This window comes from Nymphaea colorata, chromosome 12, assembly GCF_008831285.2.
Source record: "Nymphaea colorata isolate Beijing-Zhang1983 chromosome 12, ASM883128v2, whole genome shotgun sequence".
Lineage (NCBI taxonomy): Eukaryota > Viridiplantae > Streptophyta > Magnoliopsida > Nymphaeales > Nymphaeaceae > Nymphaea > Nymphaea colorata.
In genome coordinates this window covers 17,294,931-17,312,808 of record NC_045149.1, presented here as the reverse complement: position 1 = coordinate 17,312,808, position 17,878 = coordinate 17,294,931, and the positions used below count along the sequence as shown (strand labels likewise).

The 17,878-nt window shown below is 40.5% G+C and overlaps 3 protein-coding genes across 5 annotated transcripts; all 3 read left to right on the top strand.

Moving 5' to 3' along the window:
• The first annotated feature begins 1,502 nt into the window (after window positions 1–1,502).
• LOC116265799 (uncharacterized) lies at window positions 1,503–3,806 on the top strand. The gene is made up of 2 exons (XM_031646740.2): window positions 1,503–2,025; window positions 3,164–3,806. The coding sequence occupies exons 1-2, from the start codon at window positions 1,574–1,576 to the stop codon at window positions 3,603–3,605; spliced, it is 894 nt and encodes a 297-aa protein (XP_031502600.1). The 5' UTR covers window positions 1,503–1,573; the 3' UTR covers window positions 3,606–3,806.
• A 1,020-nt stretch (window positions 3,807–4,826) lies between these two features.
• On the top strand, window positions 4,827–9,924 carry LOC116265798 (uncharacterized). 2 transcript variants are annotated; one of them, XM_031646738.2, is made up of 6 exons: window positions 4,827–5,250; window positions 5,337–5,527; window positions 5,658–5,703; window positions 7,635–7,717; window positions 7,797–7,913; window positions 9,552–9,924. In XM_031646738.2, the coding sequence occupies exons 1-6, from the start codon at window positions 5,022–5,024 to the stop codon at window positions 9,600–9,602; spliced, it is 717 nt and encodes a 238-aa protein (XP_031502598.1). In that variant the 5' UTR covers window positions 4,827–5,021; the 3' UTR covers window positions 9,603–9,924. The 2 variants fall into 2 exon arrangements, with proteins under 2 accessions (XP_031502598.1, XP_031502597.1); XM_031646737.2 differs by lacking the exon at window positions 9,552–9,924 and adding an exon at window positions 9,313–9,550 and having other exon boundaries at window positions 4,829–5,250.
• Window positions 9,925–11,247: 1,323 nt separating this feature from the next.
• On the top strand, window positions 11,248–16,796 carry LOC116265985 (uncharacterized). Of its 2 annotated transcripts, none has more exons than XM_031647012.2 (6): window positions 11,248–11,926; window positions 13,264–13,501; window positions 14,153–14,309; window positions 15,909–16,002; window positions 16,204–16,304; window positions 16,383–16,796. In XM_031647012.2, the coding sequence occupies exons 1-6, from the start codon at window positions 11,809–11,811 to the stop codon at window positions 16,482–16,484; spliced, it is 810 nt and encodes a 269-aa protein (XP_031502872.1). In that variant the 5' UTR covers window positions 11,248–11,808; the 3' UTR covers window positions 16,485–16,796. The 2 variants fall into 2 exon arrangements, with proteins under 2 accessions (XP_031502872.1, XP_031502871.1); XM_031647011.2 differs by having other exon boundaries at window positions 11,253–11,926; window positions 14,153–14,333.
• The last annotated feature ends 1,082 nt before the right edge of the window (window positions 16,797–17,878 follow it).

Here is a 17,878-nt window from a genome sequence, read left to right as displayed (position 1 = left end):
ACCGAAGCAAAAGTGCGTCTAACGAGATATTTTGCTTGCGTGTTTGGCATGTGACGATCTCATCTAGAGAGAGAAAAATGGATGTGAAAGTTAGCCTTGCCTAAAGTGGTAAAATATTTTCCTTCCAAAGCATCACATCGGACAGTGTTGTGGATATTCAAAATGTAAAATTTTACTGAAGGATGCGGCTAATGAGGTACTTTTTTTTTATTCCTATGTCATAATTGGGGATTCAAACAGATTGGAAACTGAAAAGATAGGAATATTAATGAGATTAATATTGCTTTGATGCAATGGGTATCGAATAGTAATAAGGTGAATTAAGTTGAATGTGGTGTTGCCATAAAAATAAAATATCTAAATCAGACATAATGTTTACTTAGAGAAAGCGGCTTTTGTGTAAATCCTTAAAGGTTTACTTGTTTCGGTGTTTCGGTAGATCCACAATACATATTCGGAACAAGGTAGGTAGACCCACCGTATATCCTTCAAACGAGTTTGTCATGTACATTCTTAAACATTAGATTCAAATAGTAAATACTTTTATGACTGCCCGTTTTATTAAAACCAAAGTCTCAGTGCCCAAAAAAGATACTATAAAGTATTCATTTCCCTTGCCTGCATGACTTTTTGGAGTTTCAAATGAATTATAGATGAAAAAAAGAAGGTAACTTCTCATTAGAAAATAAAATTGAATTTGCTTATTTATATATTAATACCACAACCTCTGCTACAAACTTCTACCTCCAAATAACCTTTAACTGTATTTTTAGTTGCTCATATATATCACAAATACATTTTTAATTAAGAGCATAGAGACATTAGGTATTTACATCTGTATGCTACTTGGACATGTGCAGGAAGCTTAACGCCATAAGCAAACATAATCAAATAAAGACCCCTCTTGGTACACCAAGCCTCAAGGGGCTTGTTTCTCATGGAAGTTGGTGAGAAACATTTTCACATCAACTTAAATAAGCGCATCAACCTTTCATATTTTATGGAGAAGCTACAAAAGTTACTTCGCTTTCAATAAATTTTAGGTGAGCGAGAGCTTAACAACCCACAATTAAAAAAAGAAGTGTGAAGGTCCTTCCATTCCGTTGCTTTTGAAGTCATGAGCTTCGCTCGAGTTGTGTCAACATTAGTGACCAAAACAATGTATCAACCTTCATCGTTTATATAACACAGATGCATAGTGCCAACGAGATTGAAGTCTGTTAGTCCGACCAACTATGCTGATCATCAAGACCAAGTTTCCAACATGTTTAGGTTGTCCAGAAGAGACGAACACGAACACGAACACGAACACGAACACGGACGAACCACGTCCCGACCCAGTCGATGGCCGAGCAGGGCGGCGCACTGCTTCAGGAGAGATCTGACCCGTTAATTTCCTTCACTCTCGATCCGACGTTCGAAATTTGTCAATTCGCGTCTTCCGAACCCAACCAATCAGAGTGCAGCTCATTTGTCTATTTATATGTATATATGCGCGCTTTCCCCGCAGTTCGCTTCACCCATTTCGAAGTTCCATTTTGCCGATCGGCCGAGGTTTGTAGTCTGTAGAGAGATGGCACCCAAGGCGGCGGAGAAGAAGCCCGCGGAGAAGAAGCCCGCAGAGAAGAAGCCGGCCGCCGGAGAGGAGAAGAAGGCGGTGGCCGAGAAGGCGCCTGCAGAGAAGAAGCCCAAGGCGGAGAAGAAGCTGCCGGGAAAAGAAGGAGCGGACAAGAAGAAGAAGAAGTTGAAGAAAGGAACGGAGACGTACAAGATCTACATTTTCAAGGTGCTGAAGCAGGTGCATCCTGATATCGGGATCTCCAGCAAGGCAATGGGCATCATGAACTCCTTCATCAACGACATCTTCGAGAAGCTTGCTCAGGAGGCGTCTCGACTCGCCCGCTACAACAAGAAGCCCACCATCACCTCGCGGGAGATCCAGACCTCCGTCCGCCTCGTCCTCCCCGGCGAGCTTGCCAAGCACGCCGTCTCCGAGGGCACCAAAGCTGTCACTAAGTTCACTAGCTCGTAGTCTTGTTCTAGTTTCGTGTGTGTGTGTGTGTCTGTTCAGCCCTTTGTCAAGGGTTTTCCCTGATCAGCTACCCTGTTTCTATTGTGGCTAGCGTATACGTTGTTCAAAGAATGAATCGAGATATCAAAAATGTCAACTTCTTCAACATCTTTATTTCGTGAACTTGTTTCTCTTTGGAATAGTAATTGATTTTAACCGATTGAGCTATCCTTCTGGCATCCGCTTCTCTGTTCCGATTTTCTTCGATGCCTGTTTCTGTTCGTTGCTTCGTTTCTATTTCCAAGATCACCAGAGCGGTGAGTATCGGTGTATGTACTTCAACAAAAACGAGAAAGAATGACCACAGTGGATCTACAGAGTTCTGGTTCCGTATCGTTTTCAGGAGCGAAATGGCAAGAACAACCGAGTCGTTTGTGTCCATGTGTCACTGTCTTTCTTGCCCAGTACATCGGTGCGTTTTGAGTCAAATCCGGAGGCCTTCGCGGGAAAACATGGCGCCAAATGAGTCGCACAGGTTCGAATTTCCTCGAATCGGATCGATCTAAAAACGGGTTCAAATGAAAAGTGTGGGGTTTGTAAGCTTAAAATTCATGTTTATGGTCGGACCGGGTCACTTGAGGGCCGATTCAATATTGCACATCAAACTGGATCAGGCTACCCATCTGATCCAGACTTAAAAGTGATTATTGCAGCACAAGAAATGACTCAAATCTGCAAAATGATGTTTTCCACATTTCGATGGTAACTTTCAAATCTTGTAACACTGAAGAATGAACAATATATTTTCTATTTATTTATTTTTAGTTTTTAGTAAAGTTAATTAAGATTGAGCAACATCATTTAGTATTTCTCTGAACCATTTCTAAATCTGGATCCAACATGGACGTAATGGGTTCGACCCGATCTAAATGACGCCCGCACGGTAAAGAAATGCATCTCGACCGTCAAACGAGCAGTCTGATGAACGGTTGACGTTCGTGATCCGCGTCGACAAGAACTAGCCAATGCAACCGCAGATTCGAACACTATATATATTTTCTTCCCTCCTCCAGCCGCCTCACTCTCTTTTTCATAAACCCTCGCTCCTTTGCTCTCTGTTTGTCTGTCGACGATAATGGCGCCCAAGGCCGCGGAGAAGAAGCCTGCGGAGAAGAAACCTGCGGAGAAGAAACCTGCTGCCGCAGAGGAGAAGAAGGCAATGGCGGAGAAGGTCCCCGCAGAGAAGAAGCCCAAGGCGGAGAAGAGACTGCCTGGGAAAGAAGGGTCGGACAAGAAGAAGAAGAAGTTGAAGAAGGGATCGGAGACGTATAAGATCTACATATTCAAGGTGCTGAAGCAGGTGCATCCTGATGTCGGTATCTCCAGCAAGGCGATGAGCATCATGAACTCCTTCATCAATGACATCTTCGAGAAGCTTGCGCAGGAGGCGTCCCGTCTCGCTCGCTATAACAAGAAGCCCACCATTACCTCGCGGGAGATTCAGACATCCGTCCGACTGGTTCTCCCCGGTGAACTCGCCAAGCACGCCGTCTCCGAGGGCACGAAGGCCGTCACCAAGTTTACGAGCTCTTGATCATGCAGAGGGGTTCTTATCTTTTGGCTTTTTCCTCTTCTTCGAGGGAGGGGTTTCATTTTCCTCCTTCTAATGAACCGGTGGAAACAGCGAGTGCGGGGGGATTTGGGTTTTGGGGATGACTAGCGATTTGTGGTCCGTGTAAATGAAAACTTAAACTCTTGTTACCCTTTTACAATGAAGTTAGTTTAGTTCTCTCTCCGATTTTTCTTCTTGCTCTTTGGTGCAGTGTTCTTGCTGGTAATTTATGGTCTAACAAAACGTTGATAATCTTGCTGGTAATTTATGGTGGAAAAACAAAACGTCGATAGCTATCAGTTGGTAACTGATGACCTTGAAGGCGGCGATGGTGATTGTGATGTCACGCGGATCGTTTTGATCAAGTTATCCGGTTTCGGGTTTGTTGAAATGGGGAGTTTCTCTGGTTTTAGCTAGAGACTGCACCTTTGTTTTGCAAGTAAAATATCTTATTTTGCTTGCAGAACATCTTGTCGTGAATTTCAAATGACCCTTCCATGAATTTGTCTATGGTGTAACATTTTTGTATAGTTTTGGATGAAACTGTACACGATGGAATCAACTCCTGGAAGTTTTGTTCGGGGTAATAATTCATTCTGTATGGTTAGAAAACTATTCTTATGTCGTATTGAAAACTATTCTCCCAAGCTTAAATGAATAATGTTGTCAATATTTTCAACTTTCTTCAATAGATTTGTGGTTGGTGCTGGAGGCCGATATTGACAACGCTGATCTGTTATTCCCAAGCTTTTTTTGTCTTAGTTTGATTTGCTTTACTTTTCTCAGATAAAACCCCACGGATGGTTCTAGACTTAATTAGGATATGGTTTTCAAATTCGTAAATATGCTCAGTTTGCAAATTAGTAAATATACTGAGTCTAAACCATTTACATCTTTAGATTTCAGGGAAAATGCAGGTTTGACTAGATGTGATTTCCAGAGTGTCACTGATTTAGAGCTTAAAATGGTCCCTAGTCACTAGCCCATCTAGGCCTAAAGCCAAGATGTACCTACCTGTATAGAGTCGAAGGGTTGCAGTCAAAGGTCTTGTTCCAGGAGAGTGGGGATTTGCTTTTCCTCGACGTCAAGATGCAGGGCTTCAATCAAATGATTACGAACAAATTGATGTGACAGACACCCGCCTTTCGTCTTCCAATATTGTTGGCTTCCATTGTGTATCACTTAAACAGATGTGGTCCGTGATCGTCCCAATCATGGACCAGGAACGAGAGGGAGGGAGGGAGAGAGAAAGACTACTCCGCTTATCTACACGGCGAAGCCAAGTGCAGCTAGCGCGACGAAATATAGCAAAGCCCAATCGTATCTTTTACCGCTAAGAGTGGCAGGCATAAGGAGAAGAAGAATTAGGAGGCCTAAGGAGAAGGAGAATTAGGAGTGATGATGAATCCCCCGTCATCCTCATCCGTCATACGCGACCTTTCTCCTTTGAGCTACTCGTTGCTTCCTATCTCCACCAAGCTCCATGGAAGAAGCGCCAAGCAGAGAGTGGTATTCCCTCGGGCTGCTCTGGACCCTCTCATCGGGGCTTCTTCTCCTCCTCGAGCCCGCTTTGCTGCTAAAAGAATGGAATCTGTGACCGTCGTCCAGAACCCGGAGCGACCACTTGGTATGAGCGATACCCACGTTCTGGTTCTCTTTCCTTCGGTTCGCTTCTTGTTTTAGAGAAGGACCCACCACCCAATTCCTGTGCAGAGCAATACATGAGGTTGCCGGCGAGCCAGTACTCGGTTTTGGACGCAGAACGGATCGAGCGGGTGGATGAGAACACTTTCCGGTGCTATGTCTACAAATTCAAGTTCTTCAATTTCGAAGTTTGCCCTGTTCTGATGGTCCGAGTCGAAGTAGAGCCTAGTGGTTGCTGCATTCGCCTTTTATCCTGTAAGGTAGGCTGCCGTGGTTGCTGCTTCTGGTGTGAATCTATAGCTGTTCGAATCAATTGGATCTCTACTTTTGGGTCATTGAATTAATAGGTATTCTGCTGATTGTTACTCTTTCACTTGTCGATCGATGTAGCTGGAAGGGTCTCCGATTGTTGTACAGCAGAACGAGAAATTCTCAGGTGCAAACTCACATACTTCTTTTGCTATTCCAATGGCGAATTTTCTCACGCCATTTGCTTCAATTTCTATATAGGCTGTTCCTTACCTGTCTGATTGATCTCTTGGCCGTTGGTTTGTGGGGTATCCGGCGATTCTTTTCTACATTCCTCGTGTAGTGCGGAAATAACTCGTTTTCCCCTGACTAATGACTATATATACTTCAATTAGTGGTTTACAGACAAACATCAAGTTGGCCTCTAGATATATAAATATTGAAACTAATGCGTTGTGTTGCTGGACCTACTTTCTCGATTCCCGGGTACCAGTCCTTGTTGCTATGCTTGGAGACACGCAGTATCTTCATGGTAAACGCAGATAGGTGTGAACCGTGATTTATGATTTCGATGAGGATAGAAAGGAAACAATGGGCACCTGCTTTACCGGTGATGCATCAAATCTGCCTTCAAGTATGCTACTTCATGGTTGATGGAGGTATTTACTGCACGCCGGGGCGGAGGAGGTGTGGGCAGGAGGTGTGGGCAGTTGCCCACACAATCCAATTTTTTTTTAAAAGTTTTGTATTAATATTTTTGAGTAATTTTTTTTTTCACTTACATCACATGTTGGTGCCCCTTAAAATTTAAAATTTTATATTTGGTGCCCCTTAGCTAGAATTTTCTGACTCCACCCCTGCTGCACGCTTGTTCATGACAGAAGAATCTGCAATAGGAAGATCGAGTCACTATCCGTAGCTTGTCTTTCTCTTGTAAGATTTGTCCAAAAAAGCATATGCTATGTGGTTTTTGGTTCTTTTTGTTCCATGGTTGTAAGTTCCAAAAAGGATCAACTCAGACATGGAGAGTTTGGAGTCTCGCCTGTCAATATCTAGTCTCTTAAATTGGGCTAGACTGGGTTCAGGGAGGTTGAGCTTAGGAATAAGGCCTTTTGATAAAATGGTGGTGACTACTATAACACTACTCAAGGAGCATGATTTGGCGGGTGGTGGAGATAACTTTTGTACTCAATTTCTGGTTTGCAGATGGGAGCAGAATTTAGCATGTCGATCCTGCCCAGGAACATGGAATCCTGCCCAGGAACATGGAGCATTGGTTGAAAGAGATGGATAGTTCAACTAGGAAAACAGCCAGGATACTAGTTGATGTAATCTGGTGTAGACTTGGAGTCATTTATGCATGTTCTAAGATTTTTCTAGTCCTTCAACTAATTTCATGTACAAGAGGGTGGTTGTAACAGATTGCTGTGTGGTTACTTCAACAGATAGCTATGTGGGCCTTAGCATTTTGGAGACATTTTTTTAGAAAAACCCTGCCAAGATTATGGTAAATGAGACAGGAATTTCATAAGGACAGAAAGATACACATATGAAGATGAAAGGCAACATTACATGAAGTTACAAGAAATCCAGCTTATTTACACTTAGCAAGCCACCTATGCCAAAGGGCATTGGCGTGGCATCTTCCCTTTGGTAGAGAAGTGACTGACACAAACCTTGAGAAAATGGACTTGTAGGCAAGAAAGGGCTCTCTCTTTCTGCTGACAAATACTCTACTAGTACTTGATTCTCCATGACCTTTTCTAAATGCAGCCAGACTGGACTGTGCTAAAACTTTTGGGACAGCTTTTCTGGCTTTTCATGTAAGTCCCAAAAAGAGGATGTTGATTAATGTGGAGACGGGTGAGAAGCTGAGAACAATGGTGTGATGAACATGGCTGAACCAGGTGCAAATTGTATGCAGTCTGCCATGCTTTCATAACCGGTGAAGATATATTCTCCAGTGAAATTCAAAAGTGGCATGAAGAAGTTGCCTTATTGTGGATTTTCTTATCTTTTCTGAGTTGGATCTCTCTCAATTGTGATAATGAGGCCCTTGATTTACAATGGGGTATTCCTTTCAGGAGATCTCTGATTCTATTTTTTTGTTTCTTCCAGCTTCTATGGTGAATAGGATATCCTGCAGTGTCAACAATAATGGCTCAACGATGCAGCAACTTATATCAGATACTGAAATTGAGGTGACTTGCACAAATTTGAATATCGCTACAGGAAGCTTTCCTCCTTTCTTCTTGTTCTGACTCTGAATGAATTCTTCAGGTTGTCATAGACATACCTTTTGCATTCCGTGCACTTCCTGCTGCGCTGATAGAATCAAGTGGAAATCAAGTTATGGAGCAGATCTTGAAGATTATGCTACCACGGTTTCTTGCACAGGTTAGTCCAAGTTTTTAAACTGTCTTAAATAGAATTTTCCCTTTAATTGATTTAGCCTGTGATTGTGAGATCATACTGAATCCATAAGTCTGTTTTTTCTCACCCTTGAATACCTGCATTTTCCATTGGAACTGCTGTTCTGTTACCATTAGTCACTTCGCTATGCTTTAGGGCAACTCTTGTGCATAGTTATGGTTACTAAGAGCTATGTGGCTAATCGTCCACCTTTCTGAAGTTTGTTAGATAAAGACAACATATTCATGGCTGGTCCTCTGTTAAAGTGTTCATAGATCATATCCTGATAGTTCACAAGGTTTATGGAAAAAAAGGTACTATGTGATATGATCTGTCAAATCAGCCATGTAAGTATAGCAGAAAGACCACCATCTGTCTGGTATGTATATTTTCTCCCGTTATTGCACTCAGCAACATGGGTTGTGAACGCTTGGCCCTTTTATGAAGAGTAGTGAATTTTTAATATGACTATAGCCAATTTTGAGACATGAGCACTTGCCTTGTTGTGAGACCAGATCCATAGATGGTTCATTATGGACTTAGGTTCGTACCTCAATTGTTTCAGCTGGTTACAACTTTGAGGTGGTTGCCCATTATTTTGCTTCTTGCTCCAGCATGATGAGGAAAACTGCGGTTTGTGCAGAAGCACATGAAACATGGAGCATAGTCAACAACAGATACCAAAATACAACATACTCAACTTTCCTAGGCAACAACGCATTCAATTTGCTTGGACTTTAATCTTGCCAAGCATATACATTTTTGCTTTGATACAAAATGACGGAAAAAAATGCTAGTAGAGGACTATTTGCTTAAAAATCAGGACCCAATGAAAATTGCACAAGTGCATCGCTAGAGTAATGGATTTTGAGGGACTCTGCTATACACGCAGACCTTAATGGATCCAGTTGTAAGGAAGGCAACTTGAAAAAGGAAAGAGGAAAGGTCTAGCGAGATGGCTCAGAAAGTACAGCAATAGTCATTCAAAAAGTTCATTTCGTCAGGCGCTTGAAGCCTTGATTCTTTTCCTGTCTAGGGAGCACTCAGCTTTTTGTTGCCCCTCTAGTAAATGTAAGAATTCAATTTTGTTTTATCTTGTGTAGTTCATGCCCATTTGCAACTGTAACATGCTCATGCCTGGAGTTGAGTTCACGGCTTGTTTTTTAGACCCAGCAATATTGACCACAAAGATGACCATCCTTGTAAATCTATTAATGATGGTAGACCAATAAGTGAATGGCCCTCTTGGTATGTCACCTTGTTAAGTGGAAGGACTGAATAACCTGCGTTCAGCCTACCCCCTTTTTTTGTTGAACATGTATTATGGTCCAATTATTTTTGGGTGCAATATGACTGCATTAATTTATATTGTCGTGTTCCTTAGCTTGTAAAGGACTACAAAGCATGGAGCTCTGGTGATGATTCCCGACAACCTCTTGGAACTGGAGAAATATGAGCATTCATGCCAATGTTTATGGTTGATTCAATTCTTAGGATTTAGGCCATTTTTTTGCTTTCAAGAAAAAATGTTTCGATGGTAATGGTGCACCAACGTGCTTTCTTTTGTTGTTTCACTTGTATCGCAGCCAACTGATGAATGCTATTGTACTTAATTTTTTCCAGTTTTTCCCCATCAATGGTCAATCTTTTCATGAAGAAAAGCGTAAGGTCTAAACTGCTTTTAGAAGACAACCCACCTCTCCTTGCTTGGGCTAATTGTAGCTACCTGTTACTATGTTTCTCTTAGTCGAAGGTGTTTGATTCTTCCTGATTATGAACAAATAGATAACATGAGTTGATATCTGTCATTGACCTAAAGGCGTATGACCCACTATTCCAAAAAGGAAGCTGGCTCCTTTGCATTTGTGCCTAGTGAGATGATAGTATACCGTCAGCTTGGTACCACACACCACTCCATATGGTATTGGAGAATAGGACGTGAATCAATTGGGCAACATGTCTTTCCCCATGCCACCAGCCTGATTATGTTACGCCCTTGGACAATATGATGAGTTGGTATCTTATGTTCACACGGTTTGTTGTATTAAGACGAACTGTGCTTATGCATGTGCAATTTGAATAAAAATTTGCCGGGAGGCAGGCTCCCGTTCTCACGCCTGTGGAACTGAATCTCACATTTCTCCATGACGTTTTTGGGGGGTTGGGGGAAGAGAGAGTGTGAGCGAGAGAGTTAAAAACGTGGTGTTCCATGTGCAGTAGGCCTTATTACTGGGTCCTTCTTTCAGCCGCCAAGAAACAGACTACATTTCATATGAAGTGGGGGTGAATCAAGAAGTTTAGAGGGAAAAGTGCGGCAGGAAACCTACCATCTCCAGCCTAATGCATTTCTAAGAGATCCAATCCTTGATATCCTCCCATTGCTTGTCATCGCTAGTGAACGTGAAGCACTAATTAGCACTTTCAAGGGTGCCTGCCCAAGAGCTTCAACTTTAAAAAGCCCTTGCACTAAGAGAAGTCTATTCAAACACTCAATCAGCATCAGAGTAATAAAGGAAGCGGCCCAAAGAAAAAAAGGGAAGCAAAATACCCAATAAATATGCTAGCTCTCAAGGAAATAAAAAAAAAGAAAAAAAAAGATTCATTATCAATGAAAGCATCTTCTTGCTGAGTGAGCATGAGTGAACAGTCTGTCCATCACCTTATGGTACATGCTTGCTTTTGATGCCTTCGGATAGGCACCTTCCTGATGTTGCAACTTGCATCCTGTTGGTACCATTTAACTTCAAGGATTTGGTTTCCTGTCACTGTTCCAAGTGCAAATCCAAATCCAACTTCTTATGCGTTTAACTAACCGGAATCCAAATCTCCTACTTCTTTTGGCTTGTGGAAATTTGAGATCTTGGAATAGACTATCACATGGTCACTCTCACCGTAGAAGAGCATTTGCATTCCATCGTCTTGGTATGAATTACGAATAAGGCTGGAAGCCCGGAAACCCGAAATTCAGAAAAACCGAAATCATGCAATAAATGAGCCTAACTTAAGGGAGAGTTTTTCTCGTTATAGTTTCACAAACGGGTCTCACATATTTAATTTTTTATACAAGCTTCACTTTTGCTCCCAACTGTCAAATAAGAGTCTAATTTCATGTTGTATATAACTATAATTGAACGGGGAACCGATTATTCTTTCGCAAAAATAAGGATGTAGTTTTTGACTTGCCATCGAGAGGTAGTAGCTAACAGCCTAACAGTTATCAGAACGGACGAAGATGAACATCAATAAACGCGAGAGTTGAAGCCTTTTTTCAATTTGTGATTGTCAAAATGGCAACGTCTAATGGCAATGGTTAAAAAGCGAGCCCATTGGATTTTGGTGCTTCTGCAGCTACCATGCACGAAATCTAAAGGTCTCCCTGTCTGTGTGTACCATAAGAACAACAATAGTTCAAGGATGCTCCATTTCGCTTTCCGTGTGAGATCAAGTACCCTGGGTTCTTCTGGGCAAGAATCAATGGCCTAGATAGGTTGCTACTTTGGTAATTGCTAGTAGCATTACATGCTATGGAGACACAGACAGAGAGAGTCAATACCACCCTGGCCGACGATTTGTCGCGCGAGACACAAAACCAGCGGTGACAAGAGAGAGAGAGAGAGAGAGAGAGAGAGAGAGAGAGAGAGGGAGAGATGTATCACAACACAGAGAACGTGTATGGACGCGCTGCACATTGAGTTCTTTCTTTAAGAAATAATTTTCTCGCAAAGATCCCTCCATTGTAATCGACTCTCATCCCTCTCTCTCTCTCTCTCTCGCTCCCCGTCGGGTGGCCTGCCTTCTTTTAGAGCTTGTTCTCACGCCCTCATACTTCCTGCGCATCTGCATTATCGATTCCCAGCTAGTTACTCCCTCCCTTTCTCTCATGAAGAAGCAGCTTAAAGAATCGCATAAATTCCAATTGCCCAAGTGCTGTCAGCAACCAAGAAGCGGTGGAACGAAGCCTCGAACTGATTTTACCGAATCTGTCTGGTCTTCCTCTGGTTCGTTCTCCTCATCTTACAAACTCCTTGTGTATCTATTGCCATTCTCAAACTGCAGAATTCCGTCGTTTTGTCTTTGAGGGATGGTTTGTTGGGTGGTTCTCCCTTTATGCGTCCGATGGTTTGATTTGACGTGGAGATTGGATTTCCTAACCTTGTTATTGGGCTTGTTATACTACATCAATTTTTTCTTTCTGGGTTTTATTGGCTTGGTTATGGAATCTTTGGTACCAATTCGTCGCATTGTACTTTTGTATTGTGTACTGAGTTTGGTAAGGAAACATCTCAGTTCATGGTTGTAGCTTCATAAATTCCTCATGCTTGTGAGGGCTTTTCATGATCAAAATCGTTTCTTGAATGCTTGTTAAGTTGTAATCATGATTTATAAATCTTCTTGTAGTTTGGAATTTAGTAATTGGATAAGATGTGCTTTCTTCTGTTAGACACTGTGCCGTATCAAAGAAAGCACGACGAGATGTTGCACGGGTTGCTTGTGTAGAGAAAATCTTCTACGCTTCCCTGGAAGATTGGTTCTATATTAGCAGTACTTGCTACCTATCCTAAGAGCCCACTTGTATCAAGCTGAGTTTGAAACTTTTACTCGAAATACTCTTGTTCTTTTTGTCCTTATCAGGAACCTTGGAATTATGGAGTCGATAGTACTTCAGTCTATTAAACCAGCTGCTCAGAGCGTAGTAGTGGTTTAAGTGCATTCAAGCCCCTGGACCGCTGGACGATGTCCGCCAAGATAGTGATTCCAAAAATATTGACGATTGGAAAAGAAGATTAGCATGATCCTTCATGTGATTGGCTCTGTATGTGTTAAAACCCAATAAAAGATGGTGTCAAATTCGTGCTAGAGTCAGCTTTGATAACCGCGTATAGTCATCTTGACATATTTGGTTCTAAAAACCAACATGGTAGCTGTTCATACACTAGCATCGTGTTTTATGCACTTCTCATCTTGTGGTGTTTGTGATATTTTTGTTAAGGAGGAAGTTGAGAATATGGTAAATAGTCGGACACATGAATGCTTTAATCTTTCTGTGGGACTTTTTTCTTTTTCATCACATAAACAGTCTGTTGGGCTTTTATTTTCCAGTTTCCTGAAATGCTTTGATTTTTTTTCTCACTATTATGATAAGATCATGGATTTTAGTTTGACCAAGAAAGTGGTTGTTAGTCTAGTTATGTTTTATTTTATGTGTTTCTTCAATTGATCAGCGTTTCTTTTGTTGAGCATGCTTTTTTTGCTGCTACCAAGAGTGACATATTATCAAATGTGCTATTTGTCTGTTGTCTTGTCTAATAAAATGTTTACGTATTTGTTGCAACAGGTTCTGATCTTGAGAGTTTGATATGCAACCAAAGCATGCCCACCGCCATGACTACTGGAATCAGTCAGGAAATTTATCGTCTTGCACTAGGATATGACAAGAAAATGCATAAAACCTTTCCCATTCATTGTGTCTCGGTGGATGAAGGGCACAGAGTGCCATTTGCAATTTCATTAGATTCTCGTGCTGAACTTAGCCCTGTTTCTCGGGAGAAATTTGTGGACGTTGACACTATTGGGTTTGTCTCCTTATTACATGTTCATCTTTTAAGTTTTTGAGTTGGAATTCTTATTCTATGCCTAGTCACAGCTATCACCAACATTTTAAATATATGACAGTATGAAAGTGAGATTTCCTGGAATGAGATTGAAGAGGCTGTGACCTTTCTTTTTCCAACCAAATTTAACTTTCTGTTTTTTCTATTCTCATAAAATCTGTTTTTTGTCATGCACATGTTCTTCTCTTCTACTGTTGCTACTTTTCATATATTTTTTTACCTTTTTTTGTTATTTATTAAGAACCTATACTTTGAGGTTTTAACTTTCCGAGCTTTAGATGAGACTGCAGTCTCCATTACCATAATTTTATGATGTCATATGTACAATATCTTAGACCTTCTCTTCATGAAAAAGCATTGCTATCAAAGCCCACTGTAGCTCTTAGTTTTAGGGCATGGTGATAACATTTTGCATTTTGATGCTTCGTACTTTGCTGGAGTTTCTGGTCTTGGTTGAAAATTGAAACTTGAGGCGATAATATTTTTAGGCAACTATTGAGAGGTTAATCTGGAATGATTAGTTTTATGTTTTGGTTAATGTTGAAGTCATTGATTTCTGTTTCATTCAGTGCTTTCGTTTGTTGACCTAAGACATTGTCTGGTCCCCTTTAGATTACAGTTACAAGATCAAGGCGATCCCTGTGCTGATTTCTCATCTGAAAAATTTGTTTCTACTCCAATTAATAAGTCCCATGGAACTGATAGCAAGAATACTCGGGAAAGCGTGGCTTGGGCAAAACTCACTGAGGATGGAGGATGGCCTGCAGAAGTGTGTTGTATATCTAACCAATTTGTAAGCTTTGGTTTTGGAGTTTGGGTTGCATGTTCCTTTGCATTCCTCTATATTTTAGCTCAATACACTCTTTTGTTGTAAATGAAAGTACCAGACGATGGTTTATACCTTCTTTTCAGTTCTAGACTGTCAAAGTGACTGCCCACAGGAATGGCGGAACAAAACTTTATGAGATGGATGCACACAATATTTGCAGATTCTTGTTCTATTCTAAACTAAGTTGCAGTCCTAGAAGTACTACTTTTATTTATTTTATCATTCTTTGTTCTGACGTTTGGGTTGGTTATGTGGAATATTTACAACTACTTATTCCTCCAAGATCTCAATTTTGTATGGGATGTTCTCCAGTTAATCCATCATATCATTCTTTCGATCATGCAAATTCTGGACTTGTGATAGAATGACTTGTCGAAAATTGTTGCTGTCCCAAGCTTTTTATGGCATGCACATGCCCATGCAAGACCATAATATGATGACTTGCTTGGTATAACGTAGTAGCTCAAGAGAATTAAAACATCGGTAGACATTCTCCACATGTGCACAATGCATGTACATGACCAAAAGCATGCTTAATTAGATAATACGGTCAGCCTGCCATAATAGATTATGAATATCTTATGATTATGCCTAGGTATGAAATGCCAAAACTGTGTTATGCTTTTTAAAATTAAAACTTGTAGTTCAATTGTCAGATAATAGAGCTATGGCTATAATAGAAACATAATGTAACTAATGGAAAATTTTTGAAGTAGAGTACAAGTTAATATAATGCGATCAAAATCGTAAGGATAATCTAACGACTCCATAACTGATATGTGTCTCTGATGTTGAACTATTGTTGACATAGTGTACCAAAACTCTGGGTCCAGTCTCATGTTGGCATAGGATACACTTGGTCAGTAAAATGTCCATGTTACATTGTGAATAAGCCAATATGGTAAGACCCTTTTGTTTCTTTCGGAAAAGGCCGTCCATGTACAGCCTATGGAATGCATATTGCTGGTTAACTGGAACACCTTCTGGGCGCTGGACAAAGGTGCAACATAGAAAGAATATATGCTTCATTAATCCAGTTATTCCACATATCCTGGCATCCCTTTCTCGGTGCTTGTGTCAATTTCCTTTCAGTCCCAGAAGTAGAAGCTGTGCAATTTGTGCCAGGTGCTCTCCACGCTCAAGGGCCTTGAAGGCCCATAGCAACTGTTATGACATAAGAAGGCCGAGTAAACTGGTAGGGTAGTTGTCCAAATAAGTTAGTTAATGGTGCCCAGTTGATGAAGGTCTTGATTACTGTCCACTCCCTTACTGAAGATTTAGCATTTCAAAAATGGGGCCACAGCTTACTGATAATACCTGTTACTATATATATATATATATATATATATATATATATATATATATATGTTTACCTTTTCTGTTTTTTTATTGATGCAACATTTAGCAACTCAGAAAAAAGGGGCTGCAACCTGTTGAAATTTTTCTATGATTTGCCGTATTTTTATCCTTCTGTATTTACACTTGACGGTAAACTTGCATACTTCTCCAGTTTTTTGGGAATGATTTCTTTCTTTCCAGGCCTTGAATAAAAATGAAACTGTCAACTCATCCTTGGATGGAGATAAAACTAGATGTATGCCAACGACTCCAATCCAAGTCCACGAATACTCTGGTGTGCATCTCTGAAACTATATTACTTTTTCAGATTTCTCAATCTTATCTTCCTTCGGCATTAATCTTCTTGTTCTTCCCCTAAAGCTTTCCACGTTTTGTATTCTGAAACAACACTGAGCTGAAATTGGTTCGGCGGGCACCGTCTGGACACTCCATACAAACTTCGAACTTTTCTTATATTCTGTTCCCTTTCTTTCAGTTGTAGCTTCACGGGATGCGTCCTGTTCAAGCAGAAGCGAGGATAGTGACCATGACAAAGGAAGGGGCAAAAGAAAACGCAAGCGAAAAGTGCACTTTGATGTGAGTTTTCATTATTCGTTTGCACACAAGAATATGGTAGTAGGAAGTTCCAAAGGTGATGTTTTTGGCCTCTTGTAGGAGACAACACCCCCAGCAAAATCTATGAAGGCCTCACGGAGATTGAAGATAATGCGCCAGCTTGGGCTGATACCTCCGCCTGGCTCCTCATACGCACACTGACCATTGAAACTCTAAGCTTGCATCCTCTTAAATATTTTTTTTGCTTTCATTTTCTGTCTTCTCTGTCTACAAGTGGCTTAGGTGATAATCTTGAACCTTAGATAATGCCTATTTGTGTAGTGGAAAAGTTTTGAATGTCTGCACTCTCTCACGAGCAGTTCATTCAATTCTGACAATTTTTGTGTTTGTTATTTCTTGACGGATTCGGTGCATCTGACAGACGCCTGAGCTGCTGTTATTTTCTTACTCAATCTACATTATGTATTATATCGATTTTATATCCTTATAAAATTCTACTTTGCATTGGAAAAACATCCTTTTGTGTTGATCCACAGGTTTTCCGACATGGGAATTCTGACTTTTGTCTTCAGCTAGTTTTGTGTTAACCCCAAGAATTGGACAAAGAAGAAAAAGAAAAGTTGGAGGATGTATGTGAAGAACCTGACTAACCAGGTTGAGCGTAGACCTAACAGAATTAATCCAAACTGTTGGTGCCGAGTTGCTGGCGGATGGTGTCGCTTGTCAACTCAGCTGAACTCAACCGTCGCTAGTCCAAGCGAACCTTAGTTGAAAGACTTCGTTGTTCTCTTGGTTTTCAAGGAAATTAAGGAATAATCGTGGTGAGTCAGGAAACCACCCAATTATACGTTTATTCTTGGGTAAAGGCGACTGCATTATTATTTTTATTTAAAAATCGAGATTTATTGTCACAAGATATCGTGAGATTTTCGAAAATCTCACGGTATTTACAAGAAAATCAAATAAAATGAAAAAGGGAAAAAATCACCATGTTTTAAAAATCTTGCAAAAAACGAAAATCTCTTAATTTTATAACGATTTTTCCTAGAAATTTTTATATTTTTATATTTTAAGGTTTTTTTTTATGATTTTTATTTTAATTTTTTAAAAATTGCCAAGATCTTCTCTTGAGATTTACTTGAAAAGAACAATTTCACAGAGAAATATCCAAGCAAAAACTCGCCGAGATTTTTCTGAGAACAATATTTGTGACAATAATTGAGATCAATCAAGCATTCTGTCTCTCATGCTCTGGCAGCTTTTTGAAAGAGGAAACAACTAGTCATTACATTGGTTTAATCTTATTATTATCCTTTTCTTGGTTTCCCGAGCAACTACTGAAAGTGGAAAAAGCTAATTACATTGGTTTAATGTGCAGTGTCTAGACTCACCTTGTCCACAAGGTGAACATCTAGTAAGGATTAGACTCCTTTCACTAGGAAACGCAGTGTGTAATGATTGAAATTTAAGCATACGACCAACCCTCTGCTATCTAGGCCCTTTCTCAATTGCTATGGTTTTCGTCTTTGCTACTTGAAGAAGTGATTAAACACATGAATGATCAATATTATCTTGATTTTGTATCACATGTTTTC